The 19,764-nt window shown below is 48.0% G+C and overlaps 5 protein-coding genes across 5 annotated transcripts; 1 reads left to right on the forward strand and 4 right to left on the reverse strand.

Moving 5' to 3' along the window:
- Window positions 1–3,061: 3,061 nt before the first annotated feature.
- On the reverse strand, window positions 3,062–4,628 carry LACBIDRAFT_294624 (uncharacterized protein; the record flags this gene model as incomplete). Its single annotated transcript, XM_001882684.1, has 6 exons — window positions 3,062–3,335; window positions 3,424–3,707; window positions 3,779–3,922; window positions 3,972–4,195; window positions 4,250–4,565; window positions 4,620–4,628. The coding sequence occupies 6 exons, from the start codon at window positions 4,626–4,628 to the stop codon at window positions 3,170–3,172; spliced, it is 1,143 nt and encodes a 380-aa protein (XP_001882719.1). The 3' UTR covers window positions 3,062–3,169.
- A 1,432-nt stretch (window positions 4,629–6,060) lies between these two features.
- Window positions 6,061–7,523, forward strand: LACBIDRAFT_328644 (uncharacterized protein; the record flags this gene model as incomplete). The annotated part of the gene is made up of 6 exons (XM_001882526.1): window positions 6,061–6,066; window positions 6,451–6,487; window positions 6,566–6,647; window positions 6,672–6,883; window positions 7,026–7,166; window positions 7,447–7,523. The coding sequence occupies 6 exons, from the start codon at window positions 6,061–6,063 to the stop codon at window positions 7,521–7,523; spliced, it is 555 nt and encodes a 184-aa protein (XP_001882561.1).
- A 2,625-nt stretch (window positions 7,524–10,148) lies between these two features.
- Window positions 10,149–12,227, reverse strand: LACBIDRAFT_236174 (uncharacterized protein; the record flags this gene model as incomplete). Its single annotated transcript, XM_001882685.1, has 10 exons — window positions 10,149–10,296; window positions 10,404–10,535; window positions 10,588–10,669; window positions 10,806–10,994; window positions 11,044–11,164; window positions 11,218–11,482; window positions 11,551–11,742; window positions 11,797–11,823; window positions 11,879–11,987; window positions 12,041–12,227. The coding sequence occupies 10 exons, from the start codon at window positions 12,225–12,227 to the stop codon at window positions 10,149–10,151; spliced, it is 1,452 nt and encodes a 483-aa protein (XP_001882720.1).
- A 518-nt stretch (window positions 12,228–12,745) lies between these two features.
- On the reverse strand, window positions 12,746–14,737 carry LACBIDRAFT_294625 (uncharacterized protein; the record flags this gene model as incomplete). Its single annotated transcript, XM_001882686.1, has 8 exons — window positions 12,746–13,173; window positions 13,232–13,280; window positions 13,330–13,639; window positions 13,784–13,843; window positions 13,892–13,957; window positions 14,247–14,285; window positions 14,481–14,524; window positions 14,571–14,737. The coding sequence occupies 8 exons, from the start codon at window positions 14,735–14,737 to the stop codon at window positions 12,895–12,897; spliced, it is 1,014 nt and encodes a 337-aa protein (XP_001882721.1). The 3' UTR covers window positions 12,746–12,894.
- A 2,187-nt stretch (window positions 14,738–16,924) lies between these two features.
- LbAMT1.2 (ammonium transporter) lies at window positions 16,925–19,127 on the reverse strand. Its single transcript, XM_001882687.1, has 6 exons — window positions 19,025–19,127; window positions 18,707–18,973; window positions 18,130–18,653; window positions 17,886–18,077; window positions 17,291–17,829; window positions 16,925–17,222 (listed from the first exon to the last, which is right to left on the reverse strand). Exons 1-5 carry the CDS (start codon window positions 19,047–19,049, stop codon window positions 17,374–17,376), a joined length of 1,464 nt encoding a protein of 487 aa, XP_001882722.1. The 5' UTR covers window positions 19,050–19,127; the 3' UTR covers window positions 16,925–17,222; window positions 17,291–17,373.
- Between the last annotated feature and the right edge of the window lie 637 nt (window positions 19,128–19,764).

Consider the following 19,764-nt stretch of genomic DNA (forward strand, 5'->3'; position numbering starts at 1 on the left):
CATAGCTTCTTTCACATATGCTGGATCCACAACTTTGCGCGGTCGCCCTCGACGACGATTATGCACCACAGTGACTGGTGCGAGGTGTCCAATGCGTGTAGAAGATCTTTGTGGACTGATTTTAGCAATCAAGCTTGCATTACGAAGCAAAGGAGCATACAAATCATTAACACTTTCAATGGCAGCTTTCAGGTGAACGGCCAATAGGCCCAGAACAATAGTAGTCTCCTCAAGCCAGCCCACTGAAATCTGCTCCATCTGTCGGCTTTCTTCCATTGCCACCAAAATAGGAAGAGTGTTGACAATGATCTCAAGATGAAACTTAAGACGAACCGGATCTGCCTCCTGGCGCAAGACAGTGTGAGCACGATCATATGCATTTTTCACGATCGCCCTTGCTGCTTCAGCATTGGCTGACCAAGGCGGTTGGTTTTCTCTACGCACAGGGAACTTTGGAATGGTTGCCGGTAATGCAGGAAGGTCCATTCCATTAGCTGAGAGACCAGAGTCAACGCCGAAAGTGATCGACGAAAGTGATCGACGAATCATTACCAAATTTTATCGACTACTTACTACACCAAAATGTCGCTTCAACCCACCGAAGCCAAAACTACCGATCCATCAGCGCCAAAACGATCAGAGAGGTTCTACAAAGAGCACGGAAATGTGATCATATGTGTAAGTCTGTCTCAACCCCCAGAGAAAAGTAACTTACCAGAAAATATAGGTCGAGAATGTATTATTCAAGTTGGAACGAGGAGTGCTGTGTGACCTTTCACCAGTTTTCAGAGATATGTTCTCCTTGCCATTGCCAAATGAATCCATCGTTGGGAGCATACAGAGGTCAGGTGCATTCCAGGTGGAGGGAGGGCAGGATGAGTCCCCAATTCACATTCCAGATACCACTGCAGAAGAGTTTGAGCATCTTGTCATGTTTTGTGTCTGCTTCACGTACGTACACACCTTTCGCTCCTCCACCACCTGTCAACCCTAATCCTCCAAGCTCCAGGTGGACCGAACCCCCTCTACCGGTCATTGTATACACCGATGTCTTGAAGCTCGCACACAAGTTCCAACTCTGCGATGATGTCAGAAAGAGCGCGATCTATGCGCTTGGCCAATATAAGGAGAGAGACCTGACACCAATTGAGCGCTTGCGACTTGCGCGTCTCTACGACATCCCATCCTTCATTCGGCCAGCTTTCCTCTCACTCTGCCGTCTCTCCACGAAGTTATCTAGTTTGTCCAACCTCGACATCCATCACATTGGCCTGCCAATATTCGGAGTCTTGGCAAAGGTTAAAGAGGCAATATCTCAGGAACGGTTGATAATCGCCTACCATGCACCCGCAGTTGATGCTCTGCCAGGGCTTTCAAATGATTGCAATGAGAAGCAACATGTTTCCTGTCTCAAGATCTGGAAGATAATGTGGTGGAGTCGAATTGGAAGGGGCATTCTACAGCCATCGGCACTCTGGGCCATGGACTTCCCAGATGGCGTGATAGACACCGTGAAGGAGCTGGATTTGACAGGGATAACACCGAGCTGTGGGAAAGCATTCGTTGACTTTGTGTGTGCCAGAGCTGATGCACTCACCGGGCCCAAAAACTACATTGAGGAGGGACTTGTAGAACTGGAGAGACTTCTTTCCCTAGGGCAGTTGTAGTCGAGTACGATACAGAGTTTTCGTGGCTGTGTTCTCAACTTTGAAGCTGCGACCGTGACATCTACAAACATGTCAGATTCTACGGAACTGAGCAGTACTGCGACAGCTTGAACGTATCAGGAACACAACAATGTACCTAGTCTCCCTAACTGAGAACAGCAGACCGAAATCTGCCCACCCGATTATTTTTTTTACTCACGCAAGTTTTTTTTTTGCGCGGTGATTTAATTACCACTTCAAACAGCATAGGTAGGGGGGTGTCAAGCAGGACTCTGAAAAAAAAATAACGAGTGTTGGTCTCTTTTCCACATTCCGCCACCCCCTTGGAATTGGAGCGATTTTTCTCTGGAGGCACTCAGCGGAAGGGTCCCAATAAAAGCAGGCTACAGACAGCTGGAGCTAAAACTCCATTGTTTAAGCATTTCTGGAGGACCGTAGAACGCTCTGCTCATTCTCTGAAAGGAAGAAAATGCGCCCATTATAAGTATGTAGATTCGATTTTGTCGGCAAACGTTTAGTCTCGACACCAGCCGTTATTGGGATCGTATTACTCACCATAACATTACCCGCCTTATTCTGATCAAATCCGGACTCGTCCATCGAAGCCCTCTCCGTCCCTCCCCTAGTACTTAACATTGTGAATTGAACCCGTTAGAGACTGGTTCGAGTCTAGCAAACGTTGGCATACGAGGCTAGATAAAATTTGGCCTTTCCACTAAAGATTATCCGTGAAAAGAATTAGAGAAATTGACCAAAATTCAACCGATTTCACTGGGACGGTGCTAATGCATATACCTAAAAACGCAGCCCAGGCCTTGTGTTCTTATTCATTCGAGAATGACGTCTCCAAAGGAGCTCTGCAATCGGTCAGTCCTAAATTTAAAATTAGCACCACTGCGGAGACGGGGTGATTTTCTTAGTGAGTAAATAATTGGACACATGACGATCAGAGGCAATGATTTCCTTCACATCTGTACGGCGAGTAAATTTTAAATAAATCTTGTTCGTTTTTGTACGTAGTCAATACGGTAATGTAGTCCATAAAACCAAACCGTTGAGGATACGCCCGGCTTTGCGGATTAAATTTGTACAAACGACAAGCTGATATAGGAATCAATTTGTGTAAGGGTTTCCTGTCAATAATACGCTCGCTCTTTCCCGTGAGCAGGCGCGCTGGAAAGCGCTAGGAGACATCGTCCAAATGACTAGAGGAGGTAAAAAGAAAAGACGAGAGCTGACTCCACTGCGTGCGGAAGGAGTGTGAGAGATTGGGAACTTGCTGAATGCAGCCACGCACGTTACTTTACATATCTCAAACCTTTCCTATATATCCTCGTCCCTTTCTTCCCCTTCGTATGCAAAAGAATTGTTCGATTTAATCTACAGGATCCGTATGGTACAGGTGAAGGTCCGATAGATGTAATTGTACGACAAGCAAGATACTACATGGTTCCGTGATCGAAGGAGTCCGTGGCTCTATATACTATAGTTCAGAAAGTTCCTCAATCAACATTATCAGCACCGATCCAACCCCACTTAACCATCCTAACTACACCATCATGCCAACTCTCAACTCTCCTCTGAGCAATGAGCGACATAGTTGACCCATGGTTCCCCACAAATCCCAAGCTGCCAGATTGAACTACTGCATCGATAAACACCGGGAACCTGTACCACGACAAAAACAAGACAAGAAACGTCATCCATCCATCGGGACTTTCAAATCGGATGAGAGAGAATTGGTGGAAGGACGTACCATTCACTACCAGCCCCCTCATCTGCCCTCACAGCGGCTAAATCCATCCTATACCACCCCCGCGCCTGAACCTCGTCCCACCACCCGACATCCTTCTCGTCGCTCGTCATAACCACATGCTTCACATCCACACCCTTCCGCGCAAGGATCTCACTACGCACCTCCTCAACGCGACGCGCGATAGCCTTGATAGGGGCAAAACACCTCGTGAGGAGTTGATGTGTCGTGAGGTTAGGCGAGCACGCGCTTTTAAAATCACCGTGTCGTGCGTGGATCGTTATCCACTGATTGCCACGGGTGATGGATGCGTTAAAATTAAATATGAGGAATGCTGAAAGGCGCCCGAAGAACTCACGGGTGGTGTAGGCGTTTGGGGGTCTGTGACGCCAAAGGCCCGACGGATATATTTATCTGCAATTTGTTCGATCCTGGGAGCCCAGCGCATGTATTGCCCGACGAACCGCCACGCTGGGGAGTAGTCAAACTCGAACTCGAACGCCTAGGATCATCAGTGTTTTTCTTCTCAGGAAGAGTATACTGGGACTGACCTTACTCGCGCCGACATAAAACAAGTAATCGTAACAGAGCATCTGGTCGTCTGGGGGCAAGGTCACCTTTCCGACGTCCGAAGGCATTGGAGCGGCCAGTGCAGATGCCTCCGCGCGTCCATGGGGAAATCCAAGTGATGCGAGGGGCCAGAATGTCGCGTGCAAACCGTCTTCGGACAATGGTTCAAGTTTGACATACGGTGGAGCTTTCGTGTAAGAGATATCTGTCGACGAGGGTCGTGAATAACCTCAGCGCAAAAAAATATGGCAAGACTAACCCAACGAAAGCATCATCGGGATAAAGCTATTTCTTGGATCCTTGTGCGCCTCCCTTACAGCCTGCCAAACGCTCCAACAGCCTAATTCATCCATCTCTTCGACATTATTGGGAAATGGGCGAGGCCACCCCGATATATTTTTGACCTCGTGCCATTCTAATATGGGCATACGCAGGGCTTGGCTGAGTCCCCGAATATCAAAGACCTCGCTGAAAGCTACGGGGATGGCAGAGTTTTCGTCGGTGATTAGGGAGGGGATGAATGTGGAGAGGACAGGGATGCGATTGGTGAGCATTCCTAGGTAGATAAGGTTCATCTAGGGGGCATGGGTGAGAGGTGTCGTTGGGGATCGGGAAGTATGGGGACTCACGAAAGTCATTACGTCGTTAGCTTCGATACGAATGAGGATTAGTAGATGAGAGAGGAGATGAATATGAAAATCATACTCCATCCCGCCGATATCCAAGATGTTATGTATTTCATATCCGAGCGCAGGTTATCTATGTCCAGCCAGTGAGTAAGATCACAAACTAAAGATCCCCTCACATATAAGATCACCCACCGCGAAAGTGATGCGTCGGCACCCCATTCAAATACCGACTCGAGTCAAACTCAAACCCATCTTCAGCCTCTACGATAACATGCGCCGTAGGCTGGCCATTCAGGGAAGATAAGATGCTTTGCGATCCGAGTTTTGAGAACGCAGAGGTGTGCCCAGTGATGATGAAAAGAAAAACGGATACGACGCACGTGGCGAAGATGAGGAACCGGCGGGTGGGGAGGTGGGTCATGGAGGAGGAGGAGGAGAAGGAAAGGAATTTGGACGGACAGAAGTCATGAGGCTGGGGTATGGCACTAGTAGGGCTGTGTGAAAAGTGTGGGAGAGGCCGTTGTTGATCCTAGAAGTGCAGGCGTTAGCAAAATAAAAATAAATACGGATCCACATAGATAGACGTGAAAGTAGTCAAAAAAAATGTAATCTCTTCAGAAAATCTGCTTTTCACGAACTTGGAGTACATAGTTGAGCCGTTGAATTATTTTTTTTTAAAACCGATAATGAGAGTCCGAATAAAGCCGTGCTCATCCATTACGTCAACTTCTGTAGCCTAAAAATAAATACCGCCAGGTCGACTTCTGAACCTCCGCCCGGTGGCTTTGAAAGAAAAGGCGCCAAATGTATCTATCAAGTACGTTACATACATTAACTGATTTTCTTTTTATTTCTGGAAGGACCATGATAACCCGAACAATGGATATTAGGGCTACATATGGACATAAGTATGCATAAAAAAAGAGGTTATATAAACCAGTATGAACAATAAGCAAATACTATATGAAAAAGAATGCGGAGGGCATATTGCCTGAAATATTTTTAGACTTTACATATCGAACAAAGGCAATTCTGAGATCCAAACGAAACAGCCAGAAGCTGACCTTGAAGCAACTGAGTACCGTACGCGCGTAATGCCCTCGGCGACGAATGGTACCAGACCTCGATCTACAATTATTCGGATGATTTAGAGAAGAAGGTGGTCTAGAAGCTGATCTACTACCGAATGACGAAGTACTTTACCATGTCTTGTCGAAAATGAGTCTCGCGGCCCGGGCGTGGGCGTGTCATATTTTCACGGAGCGGAAGATCCGGTTCTAGAAGAACGCCAGGCAATTGTCCCGCTAGTGTTCGTTGTTGAGTATATCTCGGACGTGGTGTCGTCACACAACCTTCAAGAACGTGGGGACGTTAGTACCGTGACGGCTTTGCTTGTCAAAGCCCTTCGTGAGGATGAACAAAGCAGGTGTTACTCACCAAGATGTGGGTTTGCGGAATATTTTGATTGGGTCTAGATGGGCGGTTGTAACTTGTGGTTGATTTTGAAGACACGAAGACGCGGCCGCGGGGATGGATGAACGCGCTATGGGCGAAGGATTGCGGTGAACTGATGAGTCCAGAGTTGATGTGAAATCGGACAGGACTGATATAGTTTGACTTGTGATTCAAGTCGAAGCGGGTTTATTCAGTGCTTGTGGTATGCTCATTAGAGCCCGTTCTTGCAAAATTCAAAGCTTTTTATTCCCTAGTGAGCAATGAGTATACGATGGACTTGGAGGACAAGTTTTCTGCATGGGTATTATGGAGTCGAAATTCCCGGTGACCCACGAGTCATAGCTTGTGTTCAAAAGGGATGACCCAAATATCGTAGTGTTATAATTATTTGACTTGGATTCGAGTCCATCCTGGTACGAGGAAGACGAACGAGGGGGTGGAAGACTTTGGTCGGCGAAGTGAAGGCTGAAATTGTGACTCGTTTCTGCTAGTCGGCCGCAAGTCGGCCGCGAGCGCGCTTTCGGCCGTTGAGAACGCCGAGGAGGACGTTTGGATATCTATTCCAGCGGGTCAGTTAGTGAGGATACCGTTTCTTAGGGATGACTCACAAGCCCCCGAGGATATCAACTACACTCCAACTTCCTGTTGGATGGTGTTCGAACTTCGATGGACATCTAAAATAGAAAATGAGTTGAAAGAGGGTTGCGGCGAGGGTAACGGCGCCGGTCTCCAGGGTTACGATAATGAGGCAGTCGACAACGCGTCTGGTCGCATTGAATGTGTATTCGAGCTTTCAGGGAGCGAAGGTGGTGAGCAGATATACGAGCTTCAGCGATAAAGATTCACTCCACGGACGATGGCAAACCCCGACAAAAACCAAGTGACGCGTTTGGTCTGCTTGATTGTTGCGAGCCATCACCCTTCTAACATTCCTGCTCCCTTTGAATGTAGGAATCGCTCAGGCTACGTATCCGCCTCCTAACTACCGTCGCGATTACGCTTTGAGAGAATTGACGCTTGTTGCCTCTTCTCTAATCACCTTCACTAAGAAAATTTGGGTTGGTGCATCTGGATTGCTCCTCTTCGTACTAAGTATGCTGTTATCCGTGTTGAAGAAAAAACGCCACTGACGACAACTTGGTATCTGAGTGAGGAAGAAAGGTTATAGCGGCGCCGTCGCGGTGGTACTTAATCCGGGAATCCTCAGCCTCCAATCTCTTCATCTCCATTCTCAGCATCGCCAAAATAAGAAAAAGGGCCTCCGTCTGGGGGAAGGGATTCTGGGTGGTGAAAGTAGCGAGTTTCGAGCTCCTGAAAACACGACTTCTATAGGTGGTGAAGATAGTCTGAGTTGAATTGTTTGAACAATCAGAGAGTGATTTGGTCTTCGGAGAGTGGTTGGACTGCAACAACTTCCCGATTCCTCCCGGATTCCTCAATGAAGTTTGAATCAATAAGCGCGTCTACGAACGCATCGACGAACCTTCAACCGAGGCCCATGTACCACCGTTGCTCCCTGACCTCTGCGTTTGGAGGAAGATGTGTAAGAAGTAGGAGTGATAGAGGTAAATCGTCAAGGGCGTCTTACCCAAAAATGCTGAGCCCAGAATGAAGGGCGAGGAATGCCTACAATATCTTGATCTTCTTCACTGTGAATTTCGATGCTGGAACCAGAAGCGCGTCCGCAATGTTTTGTCACGGAAAGACGGTCATGGCTTCTCCAATATCAGCCATTGAAAAAAAGGTTAGGTCACCGAGCCGTTGATAGCTTTCCGAGGGTTTCTGCTTGTGAGTATTAACGTTTTTCATGAGCGAAGACACCACTAAGTCGAATTGTCAGTGAAAGACGAGACTAGGGTCGTCGCACTGTCACATGCATCATTGCAACAAACCCAAACAACTTTCCTCTCTTCTATGGTCAACAACTCGCATTCAAAATGTATGACTTCATTCTATTCAAAGACGACAGAATATGTATAACCATGCCCAAAATCTGCCTTGAGTGATGCAACTCTGGAGCGTCGCCAGATGCAGGTGAACTCGTCAATGATTCTCACTACTAGGTCGAAGCCACTTGGTCTGAATCTTAGTCTCGACAATGCGTTTAACAGGGAAATGGTGAGAACCATCCACTCCGCACTTTCCAGCAGTTGTAATTGACCCTATCTAGCGATACCGCACATGTCCGAACCCGCGCCCCTCCCGCCTCGACTTCTTGACCGAGTCCCGATTGTGTCCGTTCCACACAGTTTCGTTACGCCGGCAGGACTTCCATCGTTCTCCCGCCACCCATCTTCGGTTTTGCGGGTAAGAATCCGTTGCGAATGTTCAAAAAGAACTGTGTACTGAGTATTGACCAGGATTGTGTAAAAGCCGAGTTCCATCAGATAACTCCAGGATATGCGAGAAATCTTCAACAATGAAGACTACCAACATCACCAAAGGGAGATGTTTATGGCGACAGCCATAACGGACGACGAGTGCGACGTATCTACTTCACACTGCACGGTACACCCTGGAACCCTCACGTCTCCCTACCCACACATCATCAGGGCAATGCCAATGTCCCTCTTTAACTGACGGCACTGGGTCAGGCTTCGAACATCTACTCTTTCTACTCCATTGTTTTCATGCACCTCAAACATCTCAGCCCCCCTCCAACTCGACACGACACCAGATGCTTCGAACATCTACTGACCCCACTCTATCTTCTTACACGTCGAAGGTTTCAGCTCCATCTAGCTACATATCGTCACCCACGTCGATCTTGCTCTTGAGCCACCATAACAGGTCCTCTGTACTCTCGCGCACAGCCCCGATCTGATCCAGTGGTGCAATTAGCGAATTCATGAATTCTTCCCGCCGTTCACGACGAACCTGTTCATTTGCAGTGGTTATCTTCGAGATGCTCCCAAGAAGAGGTTGTGTCACTCCGTTACTGATCAACAACCACAACCGACCCTTCTTATCTTTTCAACTTTCAACCCTGATTCGTCATCGCACAGAGCACCGTTCGATTCCTTGGTTGATTTAGGAGGCAGCTGCTTCCTTCCTACAACATCGCCCAGCGGCCGGTCCTCCCCTTCTCCAACCGTCTATTCCAGCTGCAGCTCAGGAGACCAGTAGTTTACAGAACCAGTGGACGAACTTGGTTTTACTAGACTTCAGCTCTCCCTTGACGCTTGCACCTTGCGAGGTTTCAAATTTTCAAAGATCGTCTTGAAGACTCTCATTCGGATTGAAGGAGGTTCACGCGGAGGTTAAGGTCAAGCCCCTCGTTGCAAGGGTCGAAACATATTCGGTCAAGCCCCCTCGACGTCCCAGGCGTGTTCAACAATGAGTGAAGGGGGACTTCCGACGTTCTGCGAAAGACGGTGGGTGGGCATACTACTGAGGGGTTCTGGGCGTGGAGAGAGTTGGGGCATGGCATGTGGTGGTTTGAGTAGAATTTGGTGGTTCCCATGCGTTTCACCTTCGCCATTGCTGGAGTGCTGATCTTTGGTTGCCTATACTGGTTCTGGGAGGGGCGGCTCTTGTGCTTTCTAACTAAAAAAACCGTTAGTCTTTCATCTATGTGCAGGGAGGCTCTTGTGCTCACGACCCAACCACATATGTTAGTTAGGTTGTTTCGGGTCGAACCGCCGAGAAAACAACGATTTCGATGAGGTATCTCTGCCGTCCTTTTTGTCACGTTCCAAGGATTGACTACAGTCGGGTTTTAGGACCATTAAAGGCTCCCTTTGGCGAGCATTCTGCGATGCTTCTTGCAATGGCTAGCCGTCAAACGGAAGGTCACTGTCTTTAGACATTTGTTTGGGGCGACACACAGGCTGCATCGACGGTCTATGCTCTGATAAATGTGCAAACTCTGTTCCAGAATACTGTACAACATGTTGTCATGTGCGTTGATAAATATATCTTCAATCCTCGACAAACCTGTCCCTATGAGCTATAATCAAATCTATTGCTTCCTTTGAGCGAGGTTTTATGGTGCACTTGAACGGTACCGGACGCCTGTCCACACAAACATCAGTCACGGTTTTGAGGAGGGGATATGAAAGTATGTTTGGAAACTCACATGATAAGGCCTGAAGTATATTCAAGCCCAGGTTCAACCTCTTTCCCAGATTCATCAAGCCCTTTGGTGATATCAAATGTTGCCAGCATTGATGCGGCAACTAGCCAGAGGGTGGATTGCGCGATGTGACTTCCAGGGCAGATTCTGATTGAGATCATGTTAGCGGAGGCTCAAAAACGTCGGAAGGGGAGATGGGAGGGAACTAAACTGTGGAACAAGGGGAGACAACGAGGAAGGGAAGAATCACGCACCTTCTTCCGAAGCCAAACACCATCCGGGCAGGATCCAAAACATTGGGATCGAGCTGCCCATCTTTGTCGAGGAACCGATTGGGGTTGAACTTCTCCGGTTCGACATATTCATTATCGTCATGTAGCATTGCCCTATATGAAGCATCAGAGTGCCCCTCCAACAAGGGTGGGAGTACGTCCGTACCAAGAATTGGCAATAATAATGGAGTTTTTCGGGATGTGATATCCCTCATATACATCGTCTTCACTGGCGAGATGGGGAATGCCTAAGGAAAACATGAGGTGGGTGCATCCCGATGATACTACTCTGAAGTCGGAAACATACCAATGGGCGCTGAGGGCCGAAACCTTTTGAGACGAAATGAACGTCAGCAATAATCAACCATCAGGAGAAAATTTGACAAACGAACCTGAAAACCTCCTTGACCACAGCAGAAAGGTACGGCATATCCGCTTCATCTGCAAAGTTAGGTAGTCTGCTTCGTTCGACAACCCGATCCACCTCTTCCTGTGCCTTGAGTTGAATATCTGAAAAGTTGATCATTGCCAAGATGAAAGTCTCTACTGCGGACAATGTTGTGTCGGCTCCACCTTCGGAGGAGCAATCAATGAGGGAAAGTAGAAGGTGAGAGGGTCATACCGCCGAAGACCATCGCAGATGTATCCTGTATAACCTCTAGCTGATGTTCTGCATCCACCGAGTTCCCGTCCACATTCTCAATGCACGCGGATGTGAAGCATGACTGCACGGTGCCTGCCGCCTGAATCAAAGGCATGAGCGGTCAACCCGGAGCAAATGAAGGACAGTCATCACTATTTCCTTCAGGCAATCATCGAAAGGACGCTCTCTGAATTTCTTTTGTAAAGCGTGCCATATTTTTGCTTGCCTTTTGAAACCTGCGCCAGGCATCCATTCCGGAATATGCTTAAGGGGTGGGATAAGGTCTACAAGTACCCGACCGCTCACAGTCACCTGCGTAAACGTTCCGAGAGCTTCTTCTGCGATGCGGATGTGTGGATCCTCGCGGGGTAACACTTTGATTCCGTACGCTAGGGAAAGGGCCATGCCGCCTATGGTACTATTATCACACGGCAAAAATTTTAGCCCTTTCCCATGATGACGGGAAAATCGCAGTATCTCACGCACTGTTTGAGAGAATCCGCATAGTTCTCGGGATCAGCTAGAAGCTGCGGGAGCAACATACCACGGATATATTCGAGTTGTCTTGGTTGGTGTGTGGTGGGTTTTCCGGGGTGGAAGTAAGATTGGAACAGTCGGCGGCGTTCTCTCCAAGATTCACCGTATGGCATCGCCGACATGAGCCAACCCCATCCCATTCTTCAGGGTTCTTTTCTTAGTGCGAGTGATAGAGGGTACAAGGCGTTAACTCACAATTCGGAGATCATGGTAAACCTAGTCCTGTGAGTTGCAGGGGGTAGTTAGACCAGGTTGTACTGAAGACTTCGATACCCACCGACTAGAGTAGATTGCCGACCGTTTATCCAGGAGCTCGTTCGCAGCCTTGAACGAGTTGAGAATGATGATGTCCACGCCTACAGCTTGGATGTGGAGGATATCCGAGTCTAGCTACGGCGTCAGGACAAGGAAGTTTGAAGACGGGAGTTTGAATACAAACCATATTCCTTACTCCAGCGAGCGTAAGTGATCCACTCGAAGGTGGTAGGTATGTCCAACAAGTTTCCAAGAATCGGGAGCTTCTTCGGACCAGGGGGTGTCGGCAAAGATATCGATTTCTTCTTCAGAAGCCCCCACAAGGCGATAGCTACAGCAAGCCCAGTCGCTATCACCTCCAAAGAATGCATCTTCCTAAGCGCAATAGCAAAAGAAGCGGAGAAGAGCAGCGTGGGGACGTGCGACCGTGGATGCGTAAGCCAGGCACGTCGTTGTTTTGAGAGCTGAGTTACAACTTGAATGTGGTGAGGACCCACTCGCCACTAGAAAGACTCACCCCGAGCGGCGAGATCGGCCTGGACTGAGGTGGTATTTTTTCGAAAATTCAGGTGCGATGGTGAGTCGTTAGGTGACATCTGCGAAATAGCGGTTATCCCTTGGAAAGTTCGCGCCATAAACGTTGGTAGGAGTCAGGTTATAGATTTGTACTAATAGATCCATAAAATCCTCCTCAGTCCAGAGTCGGGGAGTTGAGTATGTGCACGTGACATGATTGACATCAGGAAGCTTTTATCGTCATGAGCCTAGAACTTGCCTAGAACCTGCATCGCTTTTCTAGTTGCAGTTCAGCAGGGCCGCAACAACGCATGTCAATCTGGAAGTGGTGTGATGGGAATTCAAGATATATATGTTTTACATCAGGCGTTTTCACTGATGCGGAGCAGTATTTTTTTTTACAAGAATATTGTACTAGATTAACAAATTGAGGCGACAGAGCCCTAAATGTAGGGTACGGAAGTTGTGGAATATGAGAGGCATCGTGAACAGTATTGGAATGCAAATAAGAAAACAATGGTTTCATAGCACAACGAACGGAAGATCAACGCTGTAATCTTCGAGGTCGGCACCGTCGAGCTCCACGCGCATTGACCTTAGTTGATCGATCTCAAACTGCGTCAAGCATCCCGGACTACAGAAACTGGCCCACGTCGCCTGCTGCTTGCCCATCGCCTGCTGAGACGTGTTCTCTGACCGGCCTATGTCGCGATTAACTTCTCGGACGTTGAAGACGACGCGATTGGCCAACACGCATGACATGGCAACAGAAAATCCAACCGGGACTTCCAACAGAGACGTCTGTTCATCAACAAGTGCATTATATATCAAGTAGGAGAGTAGGAAAAAGGGTTCTTACGGGACCAATAATCCAAACGAGGAGGCAAGTCGTATAAGTTGTGCAAATTCTTTGAAGAAATTAATTAGACGTTGAAAAGCAACCGTCAAGGGACGCACACTAGAAAGTAGAGAATCGAGTCTCTGATCAGGATGCCTACAAGATGCCGCCCATTTTGATAAAGGGTACCCTCAGATCTGAATGTCTGAAAGCCCCGAAAAAGAGCCAATCCGCAAAGTAGGCACTCAAATGCGAGCATGGGGATCCAGAATATGAAAAAATTAGTTTGCACTGTGCCCGGCATGCAAAACGTGCCTCCGGGTATCTTGATTGCCTTGGCTACCAAAACTCGATTCAGTTCGAAGATTGAAGGCCAGTCATTCAAATGCGCACCATTTACTGAACCAACAACGGTCCCCATTATCCAAGCTGATGTTGAGATCGATGCAATGAACGAAATTACCATGCATATGAGAACTTTCTTGTTGAGTGAATACATTGCATAGATCCGCATTTGCAGAATCACTGCGGATTGTGTTTAGAGACGAAAGAAGCCCACGGGGAAAAGCTTACTTTCGGCGATTATGCATGCGATGAGTCCCGTCCATCCTTGCCATTTGAAGAAGTGAAGACCTGATCAGATGTTAATTAGCGTCACAGGAATGTTAGCAGGTCACGTACAACTGAAGGAGAGGCCAGGTTCCTTTGATGAGTCGTGGGGGTAAAATCGAAAGGTTGTGCTCACAACTGAATTGCGCGCCAGTTAGCAGACAAGTCATGAGACGGAATTATTTTCACCAACAGAATCAGAGAGCGTGGTTGAAAAGAAGCCTATCAGAAACGTTGGGATCAAAAATTCTCCGACGGTGAGATATAAGGCGCAAGATACCGTAGTTGTTGAAGCTGAGGCGGGAAATCCTTCAGCTTGTGAATCATGATTCGGTGGCCTTAAACTCACATGACAGAAAATAGGGAATAATAACGGTTCTAGCCAGACTTCAGATATTTGCAGGACCTCGAATAGCTCAACACTCACGATCAAGAATAAAACCTTTCCCGCCGACCATGAACTGCTCTAAAACGTCACGTTAGCTCGGTCTCTCCGATCGATGTCTGCCGGTGTCAAGTACCCAGATCAATTCAACCTGTGCGAGGAGTCAGAAACTGAATCGCGTTCGTTAAAAGGCGCAGAATACCTCCTGGTCAAAAGTAACAACTTATTCCAGATCAGTGAGAACCTCTATCTCGAAATGAGGTAAAATATGCTTACCATGGTCGTAAACGATGATGCTACTCGAAGCCACTTGGGGAAACCTGTTCAATACGGGATCCTAAGAAATCACGCCTAAAGGCGACGCACATTGAGCATATCGAGTGGTTTGGATATCCCTCAATCCATCCAGAATCATTTGAAAGAAGGAGGCCATCGCGAATGTTGGGCGAGGGAAATGGCGTAACTGAGCCTGGGGTGAACGAAAAGAGGGTGTGATCGGAGGAGAACCATCCAAAGGGTAGGCAGGAGCTCATGAGGGTTCTTGTAAGGAACCTTGAAGGAACCCTGCCGTTGCTGTGGGCTTCCTTGAGAAAACTCCGGACACTCAAGATTATTTATTTTTTATAGGTCCCGATATCCACAAGCCCTGGGATTTCGTCTTGTCGTCCTTGTGCGATCATCATGAGGCATTAGAGGGCGTTCCCGTATTGGATATCCGAGGGCCGATCGATCCTAAAAACATCCGTTTTGAGGTTTAGATGACCGACTTACCGGCCATTGGAGGGGGACGTGGGGATGGAGCCGTGATTAATCACCACTACAAGGACGGAAAACCCGAACTTCCATTAATGGGGATCGACGTCTGCTTTGTTCCCATTGTTTTAACATTATACTAGTGAGTGAGTGACGGCGTTCATGGGATGATTTTAGGTTGGCGGCCGCTAGGTCAGCATGGAAGGTCGAGCGAAAGCACATTGCAAAACAACGCTGTAGCGACGCAAAGTATGATAGTAACGGGCACTTGACAACCAAATGAGATTGCGGAACAAGGGCGAAATATTGAAGGTGCTTGGAGGCTGGAGCCAGTTGCCCCCTGGAATACGTTGTCACTGTGTCAGAGCCCTGGATATTTCACGTTAAAAAAAGAGAGCGCAGCATTCGTCACTCAGCGCCAATCACTGGAAAAAAAATGAATTACAGGTCCCGCTGAGAAAAGATATTTGATGCTTACTGAAACCCAGCTGGGAGATCATACGCAGCACCACCTCTACCGGGCACATTTGTTCCGCACCGCGATGGACAAAAAGAAGGTCAAACGCACTTGGAATTTGAACGTGCAAGATAGAATCAGTCGGACCTTCTAACATCCAGTGATTGCCATGGGTGTTGGGAAAGGTGGCTTGGTTGATATGATTTTATTGACCCAGAATCCAAAATGGAATATGAATGATACAGATCCTAGGGTTGAGGGATGATGTGGTAGAAGGTTGTTATTACGTTGAAAAGCGGCCAAGAATCGCCTTGAGAGCGGTCGTGGAAATGGACGCAGGAAGGAACCCGGACGCACTATAGCTTACATACCCCGTCCGCAGCAGGAATCTGACGGGATTTATGTTTGTAAACTTCCTATCGATCTAGGGGTATGAAGCCATCCCGAATCCCTCCTTCGTTGGGGATTGAACAACTTGGCGATTCTTGCTGATCATGATGTGAACCGATTGAGGCCGAAAATTCTGTATATCGTCGACCGAAATGCTTTTGAGGACTTGTTGAGGACATGATATCATACTCGAGTCTTTTGGAAGTGGTAAGGATATTGCAACCTTCTCGAGGTACCGATCTGCCGACGACGGAATGACATGAATCAGGATTCAGACGAGCAGTCACAAGTTACTGTCACTAGTCACGGGGTGGGGTAGTGACTCGGATTGATCCGCACAGGTATTTTCAAGATAACAAAATCATGGAACTACTTAAAATAAACATTTGAAGTCATATATTGGTCTCGTTATGTCTGTGCGTATGTACGAAGGAGAGTGCGGTACCGTCGTTTTCAACGTGTGCTCTCGCATCTTCTATTTTTCCTCTAACGTTTAGATTTGGTTTAGATAGGAATTTACTCACTGGCATGAGTTGGGCATTGGTTCAATTTGGTTGGGCACGAGTGATTTTCGCCTTTTCTCTTCTTACATGATGATACATCCTCTTTTTGATTGGGCAATTTGTTGTTATAGGTACCTCCCCTGTAAGAGAGTAAAACATTGACGGCTAGCGTTGTACGGTCTCCCTTGGTTCATTACTGCACTGCGAAAGCCCGCAACCTAGAACACCGTGTTTCCTTTTCACCCTTACTAGAATCAACCACTTAGCGCACTCCTTTCTCCACGAACAATCCCTTTCCGCGCATCCTTGTGTACAGATATGCCCCTCTATCCTTATTCCCAAAATATCTCGCCAGAACCAACGAGAATTTGAAGGACCCTATCGTCATCGTTTATTTTTAGACCGCTATCTATATCTCTTCCACACTCGTCTCTACTTTGTACTTCCCATGGGCCCTATCATCTATTTATATATCATTCTTCTACTACAATTGGTTCGGGCAGCGATACCTTGTGACTGTCTGTATCATCAGTTGTCAATTTTGTTTACGTCTCGTATACTTATAAAGGCATCCTTGAGAACAGAACCGCAACCTTTCACCACGCCCCCCCATCTACGTTTCATTCACCCAAGTCCCTGAGTATTTCTCTTACGACGGGTCCGTTCCCTCAAATTTATTTAAGTCGGCGCACACGACTCGGACAGAGTAAGCTCTCTGCTTTGGCTTGTCTTTCATTTTTCTCCTTGATTATTTCGAGAGTATTACACGCATATACGCTATGTCCCCGCCTTCCATTTTCTCTTCGAAGGAACGTACTTGAGTCTCTGCAGTCATTCTTTCGGCCCTCCCACGCACCCTTCAATGAATCCTCCAAAATCATATTATAACACAACGCTACGACGCATACATTATATGTCCGGTTTACTCCTTTCCTCCCCCTTTCTCGCAATGTTGACACTGACAATGAGATTATTTAATCTAGTTACAACAACACAAAAAGCCAACATCGTTCAAAGAGGGCTATAAAATGCAAATTAACAAAAAGAAAACGCCCACTCATATGCATCATGCCTCCGTCGCAACAGGCGCATTCTTCTCATGAATACTACTCGTGCTTGACCTCTTCTCCTTCACCGCATGATGGTCAGGCTCCCGTGATCCTCCAAGGGCAACAGCACTTGTATCAATCGCATGCCCAGGCTCCTGATCAAGTCCAACATAATCATACGCAAACTCTCCCATCTCCGCATCGTCAATACCCAAGATCTCAGCTTCCTCAGAGGCGCGCAGGCGGCACCCAGGGATAAAGTGTAAGACCCAGAGGATGATAGTGGTGACGACGAAGGAGTACGATGCGCCTGATACAGAGTCGGCCACTTGGTATCCGAGTTGGATGTAGTGGTGGTCTAACCAGCCGCCAGGAATGACGGTGACGCCGTCAGCGCCCGCAACGCTGGCTTGTGCAAAGAAGGCCGTGAGGATGTTGCCGACGATACCGCCGACTGCGTGGGAGGCAAAGATCTGGATGAGGGTGTGAGGTGAGAAAGGGGGATGGAGGGGGATGGAAGCAGACTTACATCCAGGGTATCGTCGAAGCCCAAGACGAACTTGAGTTGGGTTGCGAAATTGCAAGCGGTACCTCCGAGGACACCAAAGACGACTGCTGCTGGTGAGCCGACGAAGCCTGACGCAGGTGTGATGGCGACAAGGCCTGCGATGGCACCAGAGCAGAATCCGACTGCGCTCCATTTCTTTTCCATGCGATAATCCTGTGCAAGTAAAGGTCAGAAAGAGGATGCAAGAAAAGAACAAACAACATACCCAGAACATCCAAGTCATACCGCCAACGGACGCAGCAAGGTTGGTGACGATGCAGGCCTGGATAGCACGGAGGTTGGCAGAGAGGGCAGAGCCACCGTTGAAGCCGAACCATCCGAACCAGAGCAGAATGGTGCCAATCACGACGTAGGTGACGTTATGTGGTTTGTATGCGAGCCGTTCGGTTCCGTATCCTCGTCGTTTGCCGAGGTATATGGAGATAGCGAGGCCAGCCATACCAGAAGAGATGTGCACGGGCGTTCCGCCTGCGAAATCAAGCCCGCCAAGGACGAACGACCACCCATTGGAGTTCCATGTCCAGCAGGCGATGGGGTCGTAGACGATGGTGGTCCATATGAAGATGAAGACCATAATTGGGCCGAGACGACCGCGTTCAGCGATGGCGCCCACGGCGAGGGCGGCGGTGATGGCAGCGAACATAAGCTGATAGATGCAGAATAGTATGGAAGGAATGCGTGAGCTTCCAATTGATGGTTGTGCAAGAACGCCCTTGAGACCAAAATATTCTGACGTGCATCTCAGGACGTGTTCTCCGACATGAACGGGGAGGAAGACTTACTCAAATCGCCAATGTACGCGCTCCCAGTCTCACTGAATGCCAGTGAAAAGCCCCAAAAGAACCATTGGAAAGAGACGATGCCTATGGAGACCAACGATGTCCATATCATGGACAAAGCGTTCTTCCTCCTGAGCAGACCCGAGTAGAAGAAACCAACGCCTGGAATCATTATCCACACGAGCGCGGTCGCTGCAATGACGAAGCCAATATCGCCGAGGTTGTATACGACGGTTTTGCCATCCCCGTCTACCCAATTAAGGTCACCAGCTACGAAGAGGTGGTCAGTGAAAGAAGGGGGACAATGACCAGGACACTTACAAGCATCGTATGTAACGTTGACCATGCTGGCTCAGCGATGAGTGAGCAGGTAAAGGATGGCTGGTAACGCGACGGGGAAGGAGGAAGAAGAGATCGAATCTTCTTTTTAAGGGAGGTGAGAAAAGAAGCATCGAGGTTTTATATGTCTCCGACAGCTTTTTGCCCGATAGCATCGTGAATGATAGAGACGCGTTGTCCTTTGTTTGTCCATCTCCATAACTGATTGCTGACATAATCTCATTTTTCTGCGTCTATCGTCCAATCACCATCCAGAACTCTTTTCTTATCTTCACCAACATGGAGTTCAGCTTCAGGAACGCTGGAGATAGATAGTCTATCGCCTGCACTGGTACGAGCCAAGACTTTTTTCTATCTTCTTCCCATTGTTGACTGTGATTTTTAATTTGCAGTTTCAGGACTAGTCACGTTTAGCTCATTCAGACGCACCTAAGCCTCAAGGACAGGCATCTGAAAGTTGATACGGTCAGTCGAGCAACTTGACTACCGCACCGCAGCAAGTCCGTCAATTGATTGCGAGCATGGTCAATTTTGATTTCTTTGGTTAAAACCACTACCTGTGCACCCCGATTACGTTTTCGTTTCAACCCTTCATCGAGGAAGTCGGCTCTTCGGCTGCCTGTCCTCGACTTTCGCCTGAAATCTCATGAAAGAATGGACGTTAACCTCTTTTTCACATTCGAGGTCGGCCTTCCGAGACTCCAATAGCGCCTAGTATCTGC

The sequence above is a fragment of the Laccaria bicolor genome, genomic scaffold (genome assembly GCF_000143565.1).
Source record: "Laccaria bicolor S238N-H82 LACBIscaffold_17 genomic scaffold, whole genome shotgun sequence".
In the NCBI taxonomy this organism is placed as follows: Eukaryota; Fungi; Basidiomycota; class Agaricomycetes; order Agaricales; family Hydnangiaceae; genus Laccaria; species Laccaria bicolor.